The sequence below is a fragment of the Acomys russatus genome, chromosome 2, assembly GCF_903995435.1.
Source record: "Acomys russatus chromosome 2, mAcoRus1.1, whole genome shotgun sequence".
Taxonomy (NCBI): Eukaryota; Metazoa; Chordata; class Mammalia; order Rodentia; family Muridae; genus Acomys; species Acomys russatus.
The window spans coordinates 55,212,809-55,231,694 of record NC_067138.1 but is presented as its reverse complement, the minus strand read 5'-3'; the positions used below and the strand labels follow the sequence as shown (position 1 = coordinate 55,231,694).

Genomic DNA, 18,886 nt, shown 5'->3' with positions numbered 1-18,886 from the left:
TACAACTTACCTACCCTACCAGACGCATAAAGCAAAAGTGATACATCATCCCCAAGGGAAATGCAAAGATCAGTAGCATCATCAAAGGCATAGAATGATCATGAGTTATCACAACTTAACCAAGTTGTTATACCAATCACATGCAGATGCTATCTTTAGTAAGGCAAATCAACACAGCCTCTGCAATCTTTTATAAAAATATAAGTTCCAAGTGCTTGGGTTTCTCTATCAACCTGAAATACCATTAGATGCCTGCCTTAACTTGACATGACCAATGGTCACAGTATACGTCCACAGCACACAGTTTCCTGCTCTCAGCTATAGCATGATCCACAGAGTGATCCTTTCTTTTTTTAAAAAAAAAAAAATGTATTTATTATGTCACATATTAAATGTTGGACATAAACTATTTTATTAAATTCCCACAAGAAGAATTTCAGGGTCCAGAGACCCTTTGCTCTGTACATAAAAATGTGCTGTACTAGCATATTCTAGAGAACTGCTGTTTCATTTGCATGTCAATCAGCTGGCATTGTTTGGACCTTTTGACCTTTATGTAAAAGGTTGCCAATAAAATTCAAGTTTAATTTTTTTTGTATAGACACAGTTTTTATTTATCTCTCTTTGGTATATGCCTGAAAAAAGAACACCTGGGTCATTTTGGTTAAGTCCATTCTTAGCACTCCAAGGAACTACCAAACTCTCTGCCAAAGCAGCTGCATCGATTGCCAACGTCAACCTCAATACATGACGGCTTTCGTTCTACATTTTCATCATCACTCACTGCTGTCTTTTTTAGGACTTTCCAAAAACAGTAGCCTCTCCAATGGTTTGAATGAAAAATTGTCCCAATGGGCTCATGTATTCGGACACTTGGTCCCAACTAGTGGCACTGTTTGCAGAGGTTGTGAAACTTTTAGGAAGAGGAGTCTTGCTGGAAGAAATACATCACTGGAGGCAGACTCTGAGAATGTACAGCCTTGCCCAGATTCCAGTTTGCTTTCTCTGTTTTCTACAATGTCAACAAAAAAATGTAATCATACAACTTCCTGCTCCAACCACCTGCAGCCACACCACACCTGCCATCATGAATTCGAACCATAAGCAAAAATAAACTTTCTTCCTTAAGTTGCTTCTAGTCATGATTTAATCACAGCAAAAGAAATGTAAGTAATATAGTCTCTTTCAGCAATTTATAATTATACGCATTTAAAAAGAAAAAATTAACAGGGCCATGTTGCAGTACATATCTAATAATGTTTATTATAAAAATAGTCTGTAATTATTACAGCAGTATTATCTAGCCCACTATTAATCAATAAAAGACACAGGCACCTGTTGTATTTTAGAATAAGCCTTATTTCAGCTGGGGCTGGGCAGATATTAACCCCTAAACTACCTTCCCTTATCTCCCAGCCCCCATCCTAAGCCATCTGCTTTAACCATTTCATTCTGGGCTACTTCCCATCCATAATCCCAAAATACTTGCTTAAGTTGTTCAACTGAGCCACTTCTTTCCATGGGGAGCTTCAGAGTCCCCAGGGCCCAGGTGCTTTCCTACCCTCCTCCTTCCTTGCTGTTCCTTCCTCCTCTTCCAGTGCCTCTCTCCTGCCTAAGATCCTTCTCTCCCAGAAGCCCTTGAACTTTGGCCACACCTCCTCACTCTGCCCTGCCCAGGTGTGTAGGGATTTATTCAGCCCATCAAGAATAACTTAAAAGCCAGGTTTACAAACACCATTTTGGAGTATGTGAGTGTCTGCTCCTTAAAGACAGCAAGCAGACCTCAGGAGGTAAAATAATCAACAATCAAATACAAAGCACCAGACCATGCTGTTACAGGGACATGAATCAAACAGGAAATGGTTCACAGAAAAAGCTGAATTTATACAGTACACCAAGTAACAGGTAATTCTAAAATGAGTGGAAAGGAAAGAGTATGGTCTTTTACATCTACTTATATGGAAATAAGAGAAGTGGCATGAGTTCAACGCCAGCCTGGTCTACACAACTAGTTCCAGGACAGCCAGGGCCACGGAGAAACCCTGTCTCAAAAAACAATCAGAAACAAAAACAAAAAAAAATTTCAAGAGAAGCAGTAACAAATTTCTAAATGTATCTATCATGTATCATATCTGTCCTAAATATTTTATAGATTTATTCCTCATAAAAGTCTTAAGAGGCCAATTTCTAGCTTACCAATTGTGGTGGTTTGAATGAGAATATATGTTCATGTCTGAATACTTGGTCCCCAGTAGGTAGAACTGTTTGAGAAAGATTAGGAGATGTAGCCTTGTAGGAGAAGCTGTCATGGGGGTGAGGGTGGAAGTGAGCTTTCAAAAGCTCTCCTCCAACCCCCTCCACCCCTCCTCCTGGTTGTCTCAAGGTGAGAGCTCTCAGCTACTGTTCTAGTGTCATGCCTGCCTCAGTGTTCTCAGGGTCCCCACCATGATGGTCATGGACTCTTAAGTAGCCCTCTAAAACCTTCAGTCTCAAATTAACACTTTATTTCAAAAGCTGCCTTGTCATAGTATTTTATCACAGCAATAGAAAAGTAACTAAGACACTGATGAAGAACCGGAGGCACAGAAAGAAAGCACTGTGATGAAGGCCATGGAGCTAGAGCAAGACTGTTTCACCCCAAGCAGTGTGGCTCTCAAATTTGCGTTCTTAATTACTATGCAGTTCAATAAATCTACACCCTTCACTGTAAGTCAATAATATTGTACTCAAGAGTTTACAGTTTTTGGCTGGAGAGATAGCTCAGTAGTTAAGAGCACTGACTGCTCTTCCTGAGTCAATTCCCAGCAACCACATGGTGGCTCCCAACCACCTATAATGTGATCTAATGTCATCTGCTGGCATGCAGGTGAACTTGTTGTGATAGAGCACTCACATACATAAAATAAGTAAATGAATCTTGAAAAATAGAAAGTTTACAGTTTTCAAAGTAAAGACCACCTGTGTGATTTGAGCAGTAACTGTGGATTTGGGATATAAACTACTTAATATAAAAGCACAATATTTTCAAAACAAAATTTTTAAAGCTATGTTTATAAAACTTAATACTTAAATTGCTAAGATAAACAAAACCTATTTTTGGCCATGATGAAGTGATTAGATTAATATAACTTCCAAAGAGTTGGAAAGTCAAATTCAGATTCTTAGTGGCTACCAGTAGGGTAATAAATAGCAGAATAGATTTTCTCTTCCTATTGAATTCGAACCTTACTGTATTATAGCACCTAAATGAAACTCAAAGTCACACAAAGAAACCTACAAAGTCTCACTGCAAACATTTTCAAAAATTGCTATTATATTATTCAAAACATACTGTTACATTTTAAATTTCCAAGAAACATTTGAAATAAATTTAAAAAGACATTGAACTATCTCATGGTATTTAATATTTATGCCTCATTTGTACATGTTCTGTTCCATACACTGCAGACACTGCTACTTTATATTTACTTGTGTGAATGCGAAACTGAGTGTATATCTGTGCGCCACCTTTATGTGCAGGAGCCTGCAGGGGTCAGAAAAGGGTACTGGCTCCCCTAGATCTGTAGTTACAGGTGGCTGTTAAGTTACCATGTAGGGACTGACAGCCAAATCTAGACCCTCACAAGCACTGAACCTAGACAGGGTCACACTCTCACTTCAAAACAGGCCTATCTGTGGCAACTGCGCTGGCATGGAGACAGCCTCACTCACATAGTTAAAAGATGTAACACACTCTAGCTAACAAATATATATCCTGTAACAGTTACCACATATTAGTTCATATTACTATCTTTAATTGACACCTATTTTAAATAAACCATGTACTGACAATGATATACCTTAATACATCAAAAAGTCACATTAAACAGTGACGTTTGGATATTCAAAATGTAATGTATTTTTGTTTTTAAAAAGTATGTACTTTTAAAAGAAAAAACTGGAAATAACATGAAAAAAGCATTCAGCTGCATTGAACTGCATCTGATTTTTGCAGCTTGTAGAAAGGGTCCTTCTGTTTATCACCAAGAGGCTCTTAAGTATTATTATCAGAACTACAGCCTATTAAAAACCAAACACAGCCGGACATGGTGGCACAGGCCTTTAATCCCAGCACTCGGGAGGCAAAGGCAAATGGATCTCTGTAAGTTCGAGGCCAGCCTGCTCTACAAAGTGAGTACAGGACAGCCAAGGCTACACAGAGAAACCCTATCTCAAAAAAACAAAAATAAACCAAAACACAGATTTTTCAAAATTGGATGAAACAACCAATACTAGATACAATAGCCAATATTCACTAACCAAATAGTATAAACATAGCATTAGAGAAAAAGAAAATGTTAGTCATGAAGCAATTCAATAAATTTTACTATCTTCTTGAAATCTCACTTGCCAATGTGCTGGAGAGATGGCTCAGCAGTTGACAACACTTGCTATTTTTAGAACCTGCTGCTTGTGCAGAGACCCAGGTTCGGCTCCCAACATCCAGCAGTCCACAACTGCCTATGACTCCAGCTACAGAGGATTTAACGGCTTCTTTTGACTTCCTCAGTTATCAGGCTTGAATGTGGTATACACACATATATTCAGGCACTCATTTTCCAAAACCAGGTTTGGTGGCTCACACCTAAAATCTCAACACTAAGGAGGCTGAGAGAGGACCTCCATTAGTTCTAGGCCAGGCTGGTTAGACAGAAGGAATCTCTCAAAAAAGCAAAGCAAAATATAAGTCCCAAAACATATTTTTGGGAAAGTGGCCCCACCAGAATAATCTCTGTCATGCACTGTTTCAGAAGTAGGGTGTCTCCGCGAAGTCTCTGTTCTTGCTTAGGACTATAGTCTCCATATCTCACTGGGAAGACAGAATGTTAATACACCGGACACTCCACCAGGAAAAAAAAAAAAAAAGCCTGAAGCAAACACTTAGAGAAAGCAAACCAAACACTTAGACAAAAATAGTTATTTGCATAAGCAACCTCCCAATCATGGGTGTGTGTGTTTGTATATACAACCTGTTGCTATAGTCTAATATTCCTTATATGGGGCCAAGCAGATGGCTCAGCAGGGAAGGGTTCTTGCCACCAAGGATGGATGCCCTGTGGACTCACATGTTTAAAGGAGAGAACTGATTTCTACAAATTATCCTCTGTACACACGTCACACACAAACACACACACACATGCAATAAATAAATTACCTATCCATGGAGTAGTATCAGGCAAAGAGACCTGAATATGAACTCAGGAGCACAAGAAAATTATTCTTTAACTAATTTTTGCTATTAAGTACAATGGCAAATTAAGATACAAAAGTGTAAACCATTAAACACTTTAATTTTAAAAAGTAGTATTAATGTGCATTATTAACCAACCAGCTTTCTTTACTTAGAATTCACTAGACTGTACAACATCCCTTTTTGAGTATTTAATTCTCTTAAAAGACTAATATTTAATCTTTGAGTCTGGGCTTTTATAATCAATAATGGACCCTTGTCTCTACTATATAGGAAGATGCATCCGTACTCTACCTTTGACAGATAAAATGCATTTCAATGCCCTGCAGACTGTATCCCTTTGACAGATAAAATGCACTTCCATGGCCTGCCCTGCAGACTGTATCCCTTTGCTATCATTACCCTACTTACTTCCTAAAGCATTTTCCTATTGTGTAGTATCTGCGTTGATAAGAAGTTAAAATTTGTGAAGCAAAGTGAAAAAAGGAAGGCTTTGAGAATACAATAAACATATTCACACTAAAGCATCCTTTAAATAGGCAACAGTCTTAAGAGAATAGGCAGTAAATGAAAAATATTATGAAAACTCCAGGACAATAACTGAAAACGTCCCCTAATAAAGTACAGACAAATGCCCTTCAAAGGAAAAAATCCCACTGATTCAACATCTTTGACTATAAAACTAATGAACCCATATGCAGAATTCAACTGATAAGGTTTTTAGTAACATCTACATTTTATAGTGAAGATCATTTAAAATTTGAAAAAAACTTTGTTGTCTATCTTGGGTATATACAAAAAAAAAAGATATGTGAAAATGAGATATATAGAGAAAATAGAGACTATTTTACTTCCTTTTTAGAGTAATATAGACTAGCCTATAAACAATAAAGCCTTATATGAAATATGATTTCATGTAAATCTGGCAGTGGGTGTGGGGACAAAACCTCATGAAGATAACTACATGTGGTGATACAGGCTCATAATCCCAACGCCTGGGAAGCAGTAAGATCTTGAGTTCAAGGGCAGAAGCCTACCAAAGAGGTCCTCTGAAAGACTCTACCCAGATGCTGAGACTCACAGCCAAATTCTGGGATGGGGTACAGGGAGTCTTATGGAAGAGTTGGGGGATAGAAGGACCTGGAGGGGACAAGAGCTCCACAAGGAGACCAACAGAGCCAACAAACCCGGGCAGAGGAGTGAGGGGGAGGGGTGCTGCAGAGACTGATGCACCAAGGACCATGCATAGCGAGGACCTAGACTCCTTGCTCAGATGTAGTAGACAGGCAGCACAGTCTCTTTGTGGGTCCCATAATATGGGGAGCAGGGGCTACCTCTAACATGGACTCTGGGGTCACTTCCCCCTAGTAGAGTGGTCTTGCCAGGCCACCGAGGAAGAGGATGCAGGCAGTCCAGATGAGACTTGATTGCCTGAAGTCAGATGATAGGAGAGAAGGGCTCCCCCTTTCTGAGAACTAGGGGAGGAGGAGGGGCAGCTGTGGGAGGATGGGACCTGGAGGAGGCTACAATAGAGATGTAAAGTGAATAAATTTAAAAAAAAAAAAAAAAAAAAAAAAAAAAAGATCTTGAGTTTAAGAATAGCTGAGCCTGCAAGGCAAAACCAGATTTCAAAAACTAAACAAAATCCCACTGGGCCTGGAGTGCACACTCACCCTTCTCCTCCCATTCTTGTTATCTTAAGTCGAAAATCCACAGAGTTCAGGCTGGGAGGTTTCCATTTCAAAATGTCATCACATCGACCAGGTTTGTATTTCTAACATGAATTAAAAACAAAAGCAATTAGTAAGAAGTTAAAATTTAGGGTTCAATTCAAACATACTTTTACTTTTTATTAAGTAAAATTGCTACTTTTTATTTTCTTTTTTTTTTTTTAATTTGTTTGTTTGTTTGCTTGTTTGTGTGCATGTGATTGTACATATGCCAAGGCTTATGTGTGGAGGTCAAAGCTTGCAGGATGAGCCGGGCATGGTGGCACACGCCTTTAATCCCAGCACTTGGGAGGCAGAGGGAGGTGGATCGCTGTGAGTTCAAGGCCAGCCTGGTCTACAAAGCGAGTCTAGGACAGGCAAGGCTACACAGAGAAACCCTGTCTCAAAACACACACACACACACACACACACACACACACACACACACACACACACACACACACACACACATAAACAAACAAACAAACCCACCACCTTGCAGGATGTTGGGTCTCAAGAGATCCCTTTCCCCTAACTGCCGTTTAGACAAAAGCCAGCCAGCGTGGGCGTTTAGACAAGAGCCAGCGTTCCCTCAGGGACTCCCCTTTCCTAAGCTTCTCCCCTCCCCTCTATAGCCCAGTCATTTTGACTATGTGGCTCCTTTCAGGCCTCTTAGCCTTCCCCACTCTTCTCTTCTCCCACACCCTACCCCATGGCCTGGTTTAGTCTGGACTCTTCCAGACGCCTCTAACTGAATGCTCCCTAGTATCTACAATAAACCCACTCCACTCCACCATACAAGGAGCAGAAATGTCTTTTTTTTTTTTTTCAATTCATCTGGTGCTGACACCACAGGAGTGACATAAATGAACTCCACTCCATACCAATCTACTGTCTGACTCTCCTAAGCTGTGTATGGATCATGTGTTTCTGCTGGCTTCTTCCTCCCACCAAATACCAGAGTCCAACTCTTCAGCTGCTTCTTCGCTCCACGTGCTCTAACTGTTCGCCTCTCCCTGTCTCTGCTGAATGTGTCTCTCTGGCTCTTCCAGCCTGCTAAGTCCTCCTGGGGCATCTCTCTATGTTCTCCATGTGGACACATGTCTCTGTTGAAAGACACTTACCTGTTTCCTCTATCAGAACCCTCCCTTTCCCCAAAAGCCTGCCAGTCCTGTAGGAACTGTCTGCTCTGCCTCTTCAGCTGCTTTCTATTCTCCTCCAGCACTGGATCACTGTGAGCCCAGAGCTGCCTGCTTTGTCTACTATTATTACAAAGCCACCCCAATGTGCTACAAACAGCTTCTCTTGCTCTACTGAGCCCCCTGTCACCTAAAAAGGGAAGCCTCTCCCCTCTGACTTGGGACATCTCTCTGATCAGGTCTCTCATTTCCCTTGGGGACACCCTGAATTCAAATTCTTGCCACCACTGACATCTATCCTCAGGCCTTTGTTCTCAGCTCCTTCCTGGAGCCTCGGCTCACCTGCCTCTGGGAGCACCCAGTCCCACAGCTTCTCTAGGCCCACCTGGGCCACTGCACTGTCTCTCAGGTCCCTCGTGGAGCTTAAAGGAACCCTCCCTTCTTAGGAGCCACGTTTCCGACCCTTTCTCCTTTTCTCCTAGGACTCATTTCCTCCACGTGCTGAGAGATTTTATTAAAGCCTCACTATGGTGCTACAGGCAGTTTCTCCTCAATACAGATCAATGACACGCTACACTTGCAAATCTCTCATATGATAACAACTTCTGCCACCACACAAATGATCCCCAGATCTCTTCTATTTGCTCTGCTTTACACACCACCACAGGTATTTCATTTCATCTCTAAGGTTTTTCTATTTTTCACTCTTAAAAATCTTTTATCTCTACGATTTCTTTGCTCTCTACTCTCAAAAAAAAAAAAAAAAAATGCTCTTAACAATACACTATAAGCTATCTCAGGATTGGCAAGTTCATTGGGTATGGTTTAAAAATCTGTACCACAAGCAGGGCATGGTGAAGCGTGCCTTTAATCCCAGCACTGGGAAGGCAGAGGCAGATTGATCTCTGTAAATTCAAGGCTAGCCTGGTCTACAAAGCAAGTCTAGGACAGACAAGATAACATAGAAAAACCCTGTCTCAGGGAGGCGGGGTGCGGGAAGGCTTAAAACAAAAGGATTATAGTTTAAAAATCCATACATAAGTCATCTTAATTTGCTACAACACTTTATATATATGTATATATATGATAAAATTCATGTTTAGAATATAGCTTATATGTAATTTGAACTTTTTGGTTAAAAATAAATCTACCAAAAAATTAGACATTTTAAATAGCAATCACATGGCTCATCACATAGCTATCTTGGCTGATGACATACAATTTAACTTCACCACAATCCTGATTTAGATGGCCCTGTGATGTAAACCAACTAAGGCAGCACCTGTAAAACTTCTCCGTCCCATGAGCCCTTGGTTTATCATTGTATCTCCTCTTTAGACTAAGTAGGCAATCACACAAGTCTCCAAAATAGTTTGGATTAGTATGGATTTTTGTATATTCATAAATTTTTAAGGTAATAAAGATACACTCAGGTTAACAGTAATTGAACTAAAGATGTGTGTCTAGCCTCTTTGTCTTTGCTTACTTTACTCAGCTTCAGCTATTTGGAAACACTAAGTCATCTAAGAAACTGTGATATGCTGTAATAGCACATTATAAAAGGATAAAAATCGGTAAGGTTTCCAGTCTCTATGTGGACTGTATTTATTATGGTCTATTAAATTCCCAGTTTCACTATGAACTATGTTTATGATTTACAGTGTAATTTTTATGCTAAAGGATCATCTATTAAATCTTCAACTCATGCAGGTAATGCTCAAACTTAATAAGGATAAAGATGTAAAATTGGAGTCTTATAAGAGGTACTAATTTGTTGTAAACTGTAAAGATAATTAAGACATGTAAGTCATAGTCAGCTATCTTATAAATGATCAAATTCTTTAAAGTGCACAAAACCATGCTCTTAGTCACGTCAAGCACAAGTGTGAGTCACCAAATGACAAGCTTTACTATCTTTCTGTGTGTTTTCAAGGTTAAGTCTAAAGCAAGTAACTAAAAACATATAAAGTTTAATTCAGTTATACTTAAAATAGTACTCAAACTCTTCAGAGATCTGCTCAATATGGCATTTAAAATGTATAGCTGAAGGAGGAGGAGGAAGAGGAGATGAAGGAAGAAGGAAAAATAAAGGAGGAAATGTGTGGATTACGGGAGTCAAATTCACCTTTACCCCTAAGCCATCCTGACTGATGGGTAGATGGCCTGCTACTTCTTTCTTAACTTATTTTTTTAATAATATTAATGGGGGGTAAATCAATCTATCTGCTTGTTGATGATCTTTTGCCTTCCATATGAAAGTGACAAATGTTTATGAAAGCTCAAAAAATTAATTATTCAATCTAATCTTGTTATGACTTAAGGAAACTTATAATAAATTAAAATATTTGTCTTTACTAAGGGAAAAACTACAATATATAAAGGTAAGCAATGACTTTTCTGTGTAAGAGAAGGTCTCAAGTATTCCAGATCATTCTCCAGCTCACTACCTCTCAATATAGTAACTTCTATTTCTTCATTTATATAGTTAAAATCTTAACACTTTCATTGCCAAAATCTTTAAATATTCTACTTCTCATTGTTTTTGCTTTGTTTTACTTTTTATTTTTGGGGTTTGGTTTTTTGTATGCACACACATGGTACATGTGTGGAAACCAGAGGTCAACATCTGGTATGTCTTTCTTAATGGCCTGGCACCTTTTTCTCATGATTCTCAGTCTGCTGGACTGGCTAGCCATCAAGCCCAAAGAACCTCCCCTTATTTCTGCCTTCCTAGTGCTAGGATTACAAGTACGTGCCACTATACCCAGTCAGCTTTTGTTGTTTTGAGAAAGGGTATCATGAAGGTCAGTATGGCCTCAAAATTAATTATGTAGCTACAGATAGTCTTGAATTCTTGAGCCTACACCCACCTCCCAAAAGCTCAAACCACAAGCCACCAATCCCTAATCTTTTGTTTGTTGGTTTGTTTGGTTTTGGGGGCGGAGGTGAGGCGAGACTGGTGCATTATGTAGCCAAAGTTGACTCTGAATCCACAACCATACTCTTTGCCTCACCCCCTCCCCCACCCCAGTGCTAGGACTAACATGTTCACTTTCTGTGCATTTTGTTAATTATCTTTCTTCCTTTTCTTTTTCCCTTCATTTATTTTTAGAATACTGGAGATTTTTTTTTTTTTTTTTAACACAGGGCCTCTCATATACTAACTCCAATAATGAACTACCATCCCTTCCCCAGTCTTTTGTTTAATTTTCATTTTGAGGCATGAGTCCCACTAAATTGACCAAACTGGTCTTGGCTTTGGTCCTCCTGCCTCAGGCTCCCAAGTATCTGAGTTTACAGGCCTGTGCCATCTTGACTGGCTTTAACAATTTATTTTTCTGAGTAAACTTTTTAAATTAAGTCAAAAGTAGTCACTTTTGGGGATGGAGAGATGGATCAGCCATTAAAGACTAGGCTTACAACCAGAAATATAAAAATACTCACTTATAAATTATGTAACTTGTGGAGTTACTGTCCTGTTGAAGAAACATTTTTCTAAAGTCACTAGAATTTTCTACTATTTTCTTAAATATAAGTTTTGTAATTTTGGTTATTTTCAGGTAGATGATCCATTTCATATTTCTTTGTACCTCTGGTGAGATGTAAGAAAGACATGGGGACCAGGGCAATTTCTCACTTGCCATGCAGGCCAGGCAACTGTTCATTCTCCAGAACATACATACGATGGCAGGAGAGAACCAACTCCACATGTCCCCTGACTCCTGCACATATGTGCCACCCCCTCACACATATTATGCACACGCAATAATAATAAAAAAGAAAGCTAGGTTTATTGCCTGAGAGATAAGTGCTCTATTAGTCCAATATCACGTGAAAGACGGCCTTCCTCGCTGGCTTGTTAAGGCACTTTTGTTCCAGATCTACCTCTTTCATCTGATGCACTGATGCACATCTCACTCACAAACACTGCATCTCTACTTGTCAGGTCTCCTTGAATGAATCTTAGCAATGTTCTATTGTTTTCAGTGGACAATTTTTGTTAAATTAGTTCCCGACAATATTCTTGGGAAAATGTCTAACATAATTCAGATTCCAGAGCTAAAACACAAAATAAAAATGTAGCTCAGCTGGCAAAGCCTTATGCATACACATGAAGCCCTGGCTCCCTTTACCATCACGGCAACAAGCCTGCAAGCCAGCGCCTCTGGGCTGGAGGCTGGGGGGCCAGAAGCTGGAGGTTCCCTAGCTACAGTCTAGGGAGGCTACTGTGGGTAACAGGAGGATGACTGCTTAGAGTAATCTACTGAATCAATGTAATCTCACTCAACAATCTTTTCACAGAAATGGGAAAACCCACCTTAAATTTCATGTGAAACTTCAAGAGACCCCAAAGAATCAAATAATCTTGGAGAGGAAAAAAGAATTGAACAAAATTAGAAGACATATATCCTAAACTAGCCTCAATCTTATTATGTTGCCAAGGAGGACACTGAACTCCTAAACTTCTGGTCCTCTCCCACGTACTACGATCACAGGCACGATTCAAACCCAGGGCTTGAGGCATGCTCGGCAAACGTTCTACCAACTTCCTGACATCCAAAGACATTCCACTTTAAAACTCTACTACAACGCTACATACAAACCAAACATACAGGGAAATGGAGCAGAATTAAGAGCACAAAAGCAGCCCTGTGTGTATAATTAACAATGGCACTAAGTCCATTCAATAGAGAAAGAATATTCTCTTCAAGAAATAGTGCTGAGGCCGGGATGGTGGCACACGCCTTTAATCCCAGCACTTGGGAGACAGGGGCAGAGGCAGGAGAATCACAGTGAGTTTGCGGCCAGCCTGGTCTACAAAGTGAGTCTAGGACAGCCAAGGCTACAAAGAGAAATCCTGTCTCGGGAAAAAAAAAGAAAAGAAAGGACGAAAGAAAGAAAGAAAGGAAGAAAAGAAATAGTGCTGGGCTGTGAGATGATTCAGCAGGCACAGGTACTTTCTAAACAAACCCTCAGACCTCTGAACCCACTATCCCACCCACAATTGTCCTCTAACCTCCACATATACCCTGTGGCATGTTTTCCCCAACATCCCTGTGTGTTCTCTCTCTCTCTCTCTCTCTCTCTCTCTCTCTCTCTCTCTCTCTCTCTCTCTCCCTCCCTCCCTCCCTCCTTTTTCTCTCTCTAACACACACACAATATATATATGTATATATATACACACACATATAATAATAAGTGAAATACGTTTTTAAATCAGAAATGATGCTGTCGTCTGTGACTCTGAAATCAAACACTGTATTTTCTTCCATATACAGAATACAGACTTCAGCACACACAGCTACATGCATGGGAGTGGGGATCTATATGAGGAAAAAAAGGGTCCAAAGCTGGGAGGTGAGGAGAGAGAGTAATAAGAGAAAACAAATGTCCCGTGCTCTCAAATGTGGAATCTAGATTTGACTTCACACAAACACATATGATATAAAAGCAAAAGAAAGACGATTTGGAAGGAGAAAACAGAAAGGTAAAAAGGGTTTGGGAACAAGAGATGTGTTTTAGTTATTTTCTATTGCTGTGATAAAACACACACACACACACACACACACACACACACACACACACACACACCCCAACTGATAAAAAAAAAAAAAAGTGTTTTCTTGAACTTACAGTTCCAAAGGGTTAGAGTCCATGATGAAAGACCAAAGCCTTTCAGCAGGAACAGCTGGGGGCTCACATCTCAAGGGCGAACAGGAAGCAGAAAGTGCACTAGGAACAACGTGAGTCTTTTGAAACCTCAAGGCCCACCCCCGCCCAATAACATACTTCCTATAGCAAAAGGACACCCCTCCTAATCCTTGCCAAACAGTTCCACCAACCGGGACCAAGCATTCAAACATAAGAATATATGAGGTCCACTTTCATTCAAACCACCACTGAAGGCAATGGGAAAGGTGCAAACAGAGATAGGCACTATGACAAACATGCATGACAATGTCCTAATGCAAGCCAATTTTTATGATAACAGTAACTAAAGAAGCTGGAAAAATGTTTCAGTTGTTAAGACCACTTGTTTTTTTGCAGAGAACTCAGTTCAGTTCCCAGTGCCCACATGGTGAGTCATAACCATCCATAGGATGCACAACACACACATACAAATAGGCAAGAAAACCACTCATGCACATAAAATAAGTAAACCTTGAAAATATAACTAGAAAGGTACTACACTAAAATTTTCTTTTTTTCACTTTCATGTTAATATCAAGAAGTGACCATTATTTTCACATGCAAAAAATGACGCTAAAAGCTTAGTGGTGCATTTTTATAAACCCAGTACTTGGAAAGTAGAGGCACTAGAATCAGGAGTTCAAAGCCAGCTTGGCCCAAAACCTAGACTTAAAACAAAACAAACAACAACAACAACACGATCATTTATGAATTCTTTTAACTACTGTTTTCACAAACTGAATATGTAAAAGATCGGGGACGTAAAGAGATGCTTTATCAAGGAAAACAAAGGGTCTTCAGGAGGGAAAAGTAATGCTGAGAGAGTAGGATTTCCACATACAAGACAATGAAGCTCGATTCCCTACCACACACACCATAACCAGAAACCAAATCAGGCTCTAAATATGAAACCAGGGTGGAGAACTCCCAAAAAGCTAAACATAAACCACCATATGACCAAGCGCATCACCAAAGGTCTCTACATCATACTCCACAGATAACCTGCTCAGCCAAGTCCACTGCTGCTTTATTGACAATATTTAGGAAACGGAGCAACCTAAATGTCCCACAACCAAAAGACGGACCGTGAAAATGTGGCATGTACACACTTTCCAATACTACTACTCAGCTGTAAGAAAAGCTGAACTCATGAACTTTGCAGATACATCAATGAAACTAGAAAGTATCATACAGAGCGAGGTAACACAGACCCAGCTCCAAGTCGTCAGATGCCCTGTAATAACCACAAGCCAGGAAGGGATGGTGGGGAGCAACAGAGAGGGGCATAGCAGGGTATACGTGACCTGAACTGGAAATTAGGGTGCTCCTTAGGAAGGGGAAGTGGATGAATGAAGGAGGTGGGAGGAAAGCAAAGGGAATAGCAAGATACAAGTGATCCAGTAGGGAAGATGGGAGGGAGGCAAGTGAAACACCTAGACATACACAATACAAACTTTAAATCTAAAAAATATAGTAATTTTAAAGGTACATAATATAGATTATTTCCCCAGATCTTCTGATTAAAAGTAGGTAAATTTAAAGCCAAACACGCACTGCTCCAGTGCGTCAGTAGCATTTCATCCCCGCATTTCCCACAATAGACTCCCTTAGGTTACGTACGTACATCATGGTGACTGGTAAGAAATCTCTTCAGACTGGTTTTGTATAGTTTTCTTATTGAAGAAACTGGAAAATGTTTCTAATTGTCAACTCATCTCTGAAAAGACTATAATAAAATTTTGAGTAACTTTTTCTAATTAAGGCTATTTTATAGATATCTCTCAAAATTGGGCACGAGGTGACAAGAAAGGAGTGTCTGCAAAAAAAAGGAACTGAAAAGTAAGGCAGCAGGGCCCTGTGCATCACGATGTGTATGCCTAGCTCTCCTGAATCCATCCACAGCCCTGGCCAAGAGAACTCACACTTATAAACAGATCATCATTTATTTATATTTGTCTGGCTGTTTTTGTGGTGCTAGAAAAAAACAAAAACAAAACCCAACAACAGCTGACATAAAAATTCTTATTTTATAATCTCCAAAATAATAAAGGGCAACATATTGTATTAAAAGGGTTAAAGCTTTTGAAAATAAATATATGACTTATCATGTTTGAAGTACAAAAATCTTGCTGAAGTATAAAAATATATATGTATATATGTATGTATGTGTGTGTGTGTGTGTGTGCATGTATTTCTAGTGTACAGTGATGAGTGGTGTACTTTAATTACACTGAACTCACCAGCATGCACTCAGACTAAAATCGGTACTAAAGCTCCAGTTAACTGATGATACCTAGTCTATGAATAAACCTGATTTTAACAAGTGAGTTGTTTTAAAAAGAAAATCTGGAGAAATACTTGTGTCTGGATACAACCCCAATATAACCTGAGACGCCTGTGGTCTTAAAGACACAACAATGCAAGCAACATAAATATTAGAAATATTAGAATATGAGAGGGAAATGCTTATTAAAGCATAGCAGCGCCTTCATTCAAAGTACAGTTTAGTGTGGCCATAAAGCAAAAATGTATCAAAACCAGACAGAGGGAAAACCAATCACGATGTTGCAAAGCAGTAGTTTTCAGCTTAGAAATGGTTCTAGAGAGTTGGCAATGGTGGAAAACACTGAAGCAAGGAAGGTGTGTTACTGCCATCTAGTGGCCCCAGCCAGACAGTGCTACAGACCCTACACTGTCCAGGACACCAGGCCAAAGGAACATAAAAAAAATCAGTGACAGTAACTGCAAATTATTTCCTCTTTGGCTCTCCCAACTTAATAATGTTAATGAAGTTTATAATGTGGGCTTCATTTCTCATTTGTAAAAAGAGAGAAAAAGCATTTTTCTTGCCTAAAATAGGATTTCTAGACCAAAGTTGTTATGAAATGTGAACAGCCATGTATGGATAACAATCTTTCAGGTTTCTCACAAGACATTTGCCCTCCTCTTGTCTTGGCCTACTCTCTTACCACTTGCTGTTACTCCACCTTTTAGTTTTAAATGAATATGTTCTTCACATATCTATTTAGTCCTAGCCAGTCCTAGAAGACTCCAAATACACCCACAAAATTATCATTAAATCTTCACTTGTAGTTCTAATTATGCTCCTTTATAAACATTCATATGTCAAACACAATCCAACACCCTTCAGGTCCAGGCACAGCCTGAGGTTTTAAATCTAAAACACAATCCCCTGTTTGCTTAAACAAAAAGCTACCCATTCCATCCTGATAAATACGGACCTCCTACCTACTCAGGTTCAGACTCTGTATACAGACTGCTCTTCAGTCTCAGTCCCTTCTGCACTCATTAATTACCCCTCGATTTTCTCTTACTATTGTGATAACGCACTGCTAACCCTAGATCCGGTAGATCCTGCCAAATGCAACCGATCCTCACTGCAGCTGGCTAGCTAGCTTGCTGACTGGGACTCAAGCTTCTGGAGCTAACAGCCAAGCCCCCAACCCAGTCTCCTTTATCTCCTCTAGTTTTCCTCTTTTCTGCGGTCTTCATATTGAATAATAAAGACAATGATAATTTCTAATAACTGACATTTACTGTGTATTTTACTCACCACCCATGGGTGCTGAGTGATAACAAATTACATGATTCTTAGAACATTCTATAAAGTATAGGTTAATTCATAATTTCCTATCTTCATGGATCACAGTAGACTAAATAAATAAATATGCAATGTGTCTAGACAGAGTAACTACTCAACCCAAGAATACTATTCCACATTAAAAATACATACTAACTACTATAGTAAACTGGGCCAATGGAAAAAGAGGTATTCACTTCACATCACACACACACACACACACAGAGAGAGAGAGAGAGAGAGAGAAAGAGAGAGAGAGAGAGAGAGACAGAGAGACAGAGAGACAGAGAGAGACAGAGACAAAGACAGAGACACAGAGAGACAGAGACACAGAGAGAAAACTACATGCAATTAAACCTCCAACTATAAGACCAAAAAAAAGTATAGGGAACGTTTTCGAGAGATCATGAAAATAAATTTCTAGACACAACAGTAAAAGAACAAATATTAACATGGAAAGTACCACTCCATCACACTAAGGAAAGTTTGCTCAGTAAAGGAAGCACATTACAGGGTGACCTACCGGGGGGAGGGGAGTTAAATATTTGAAAATTGTATATTTAATATGCAAAATATATAGAATATAACGAACCCAAGTAAAATAGGCACAAACAACCTGAGCAAACACTTCTTAAAGGAAGAAACGGGGATATTAGGCATGTGCAAAGACACCTACCCAGCCACCTCCACTCGCCAGGGACTGGAAACCAAAACCTCAGTGGGGACTCAACCTCACATCCACTAGGATGAATATTACCAAAAAGACAAAGTACAGCAAATGTTCTTGGGAAACTGGACAAAAAGGTACAAGCACTGTGGAAAATGGTGCAGAAATTGCTGGTACCCATTTCTGAGTACATCCAAAGGTACAGAAAGCTGGATCACTGAAACTGTGCTTCCATGCTCTCTGCATCGCTGTCCACAATGCTCAAAATACCGTAACACTTAAAAGTCTTTGAGAAACACATATATAAAGTTATTATATTTACAATGAAATATTATTCAGATTTTTTTTAAATGCCCTGCCATTCTCCACTGAACACGTAGAGCTAGATGACATTCTACAAAGCAAAACATAGAAAGAAAAAGCATGCATATGTGATCTCTATTGTGCAGCCTACAAAAAGCATTCACAAGGAGAGAATGCCTTGCCGGGAGCTGTAAGGGGAGAGAAAGGCATGAAGTTGACGGCCTACATTAGTGATGTGGAATGGGTGCATCATTTCACAAGGACTATCAAACACCACAGGTGTAGACCTTAAAACACACAGGGTAGGGCTGAAAAGGCTAAGAGCGAGGTGGAGAGCACTTGCTCTTCCTGCAGAGAACCCAGCTTCAGATCCCAACACCCTCAGTCCAGCTCACAAGCATTTCTAACTCCAGTTCCAGGGCATCTGACACTACCTTCTGGTCTTCTTGGGTACCAGGCACACAAAATAAATACGTCTGGGTGAAGAAATGGCTCAGCAGTTAAGAGCACTGGCTGCTTTTCCAAAGGACCAGGTTCAATTCCCAG

General features: G+C 39.7%; 1 protein-coding gene across 4 annotated transcripts in view; it reads right to left on the bottom strand.

The window, feature by feature from the left end:
* Rngtt (RNA guanylyltransferase and 5'-phosphatase) overlaps positions 1-18,886 on the bottom strand; it is a 225,192-nt gene that overhangs the window by 114,450 nt on the left and 91,856 nt on the right. For all 4 annotated transcript variants that reach the window (XM_051161361.1, XM_051161353.1, XM_051161338.1 and 1 more), the window contains one exon: positions 6,904-7,004. In XM_051161361.1, the coding sequence (XP_051017318.1) occupies positions 6,904-7,004 (101 nt within the window). The remainder of the gene's footprint in view (positions 1-6,903; positions 7,005-18,886) is intronic.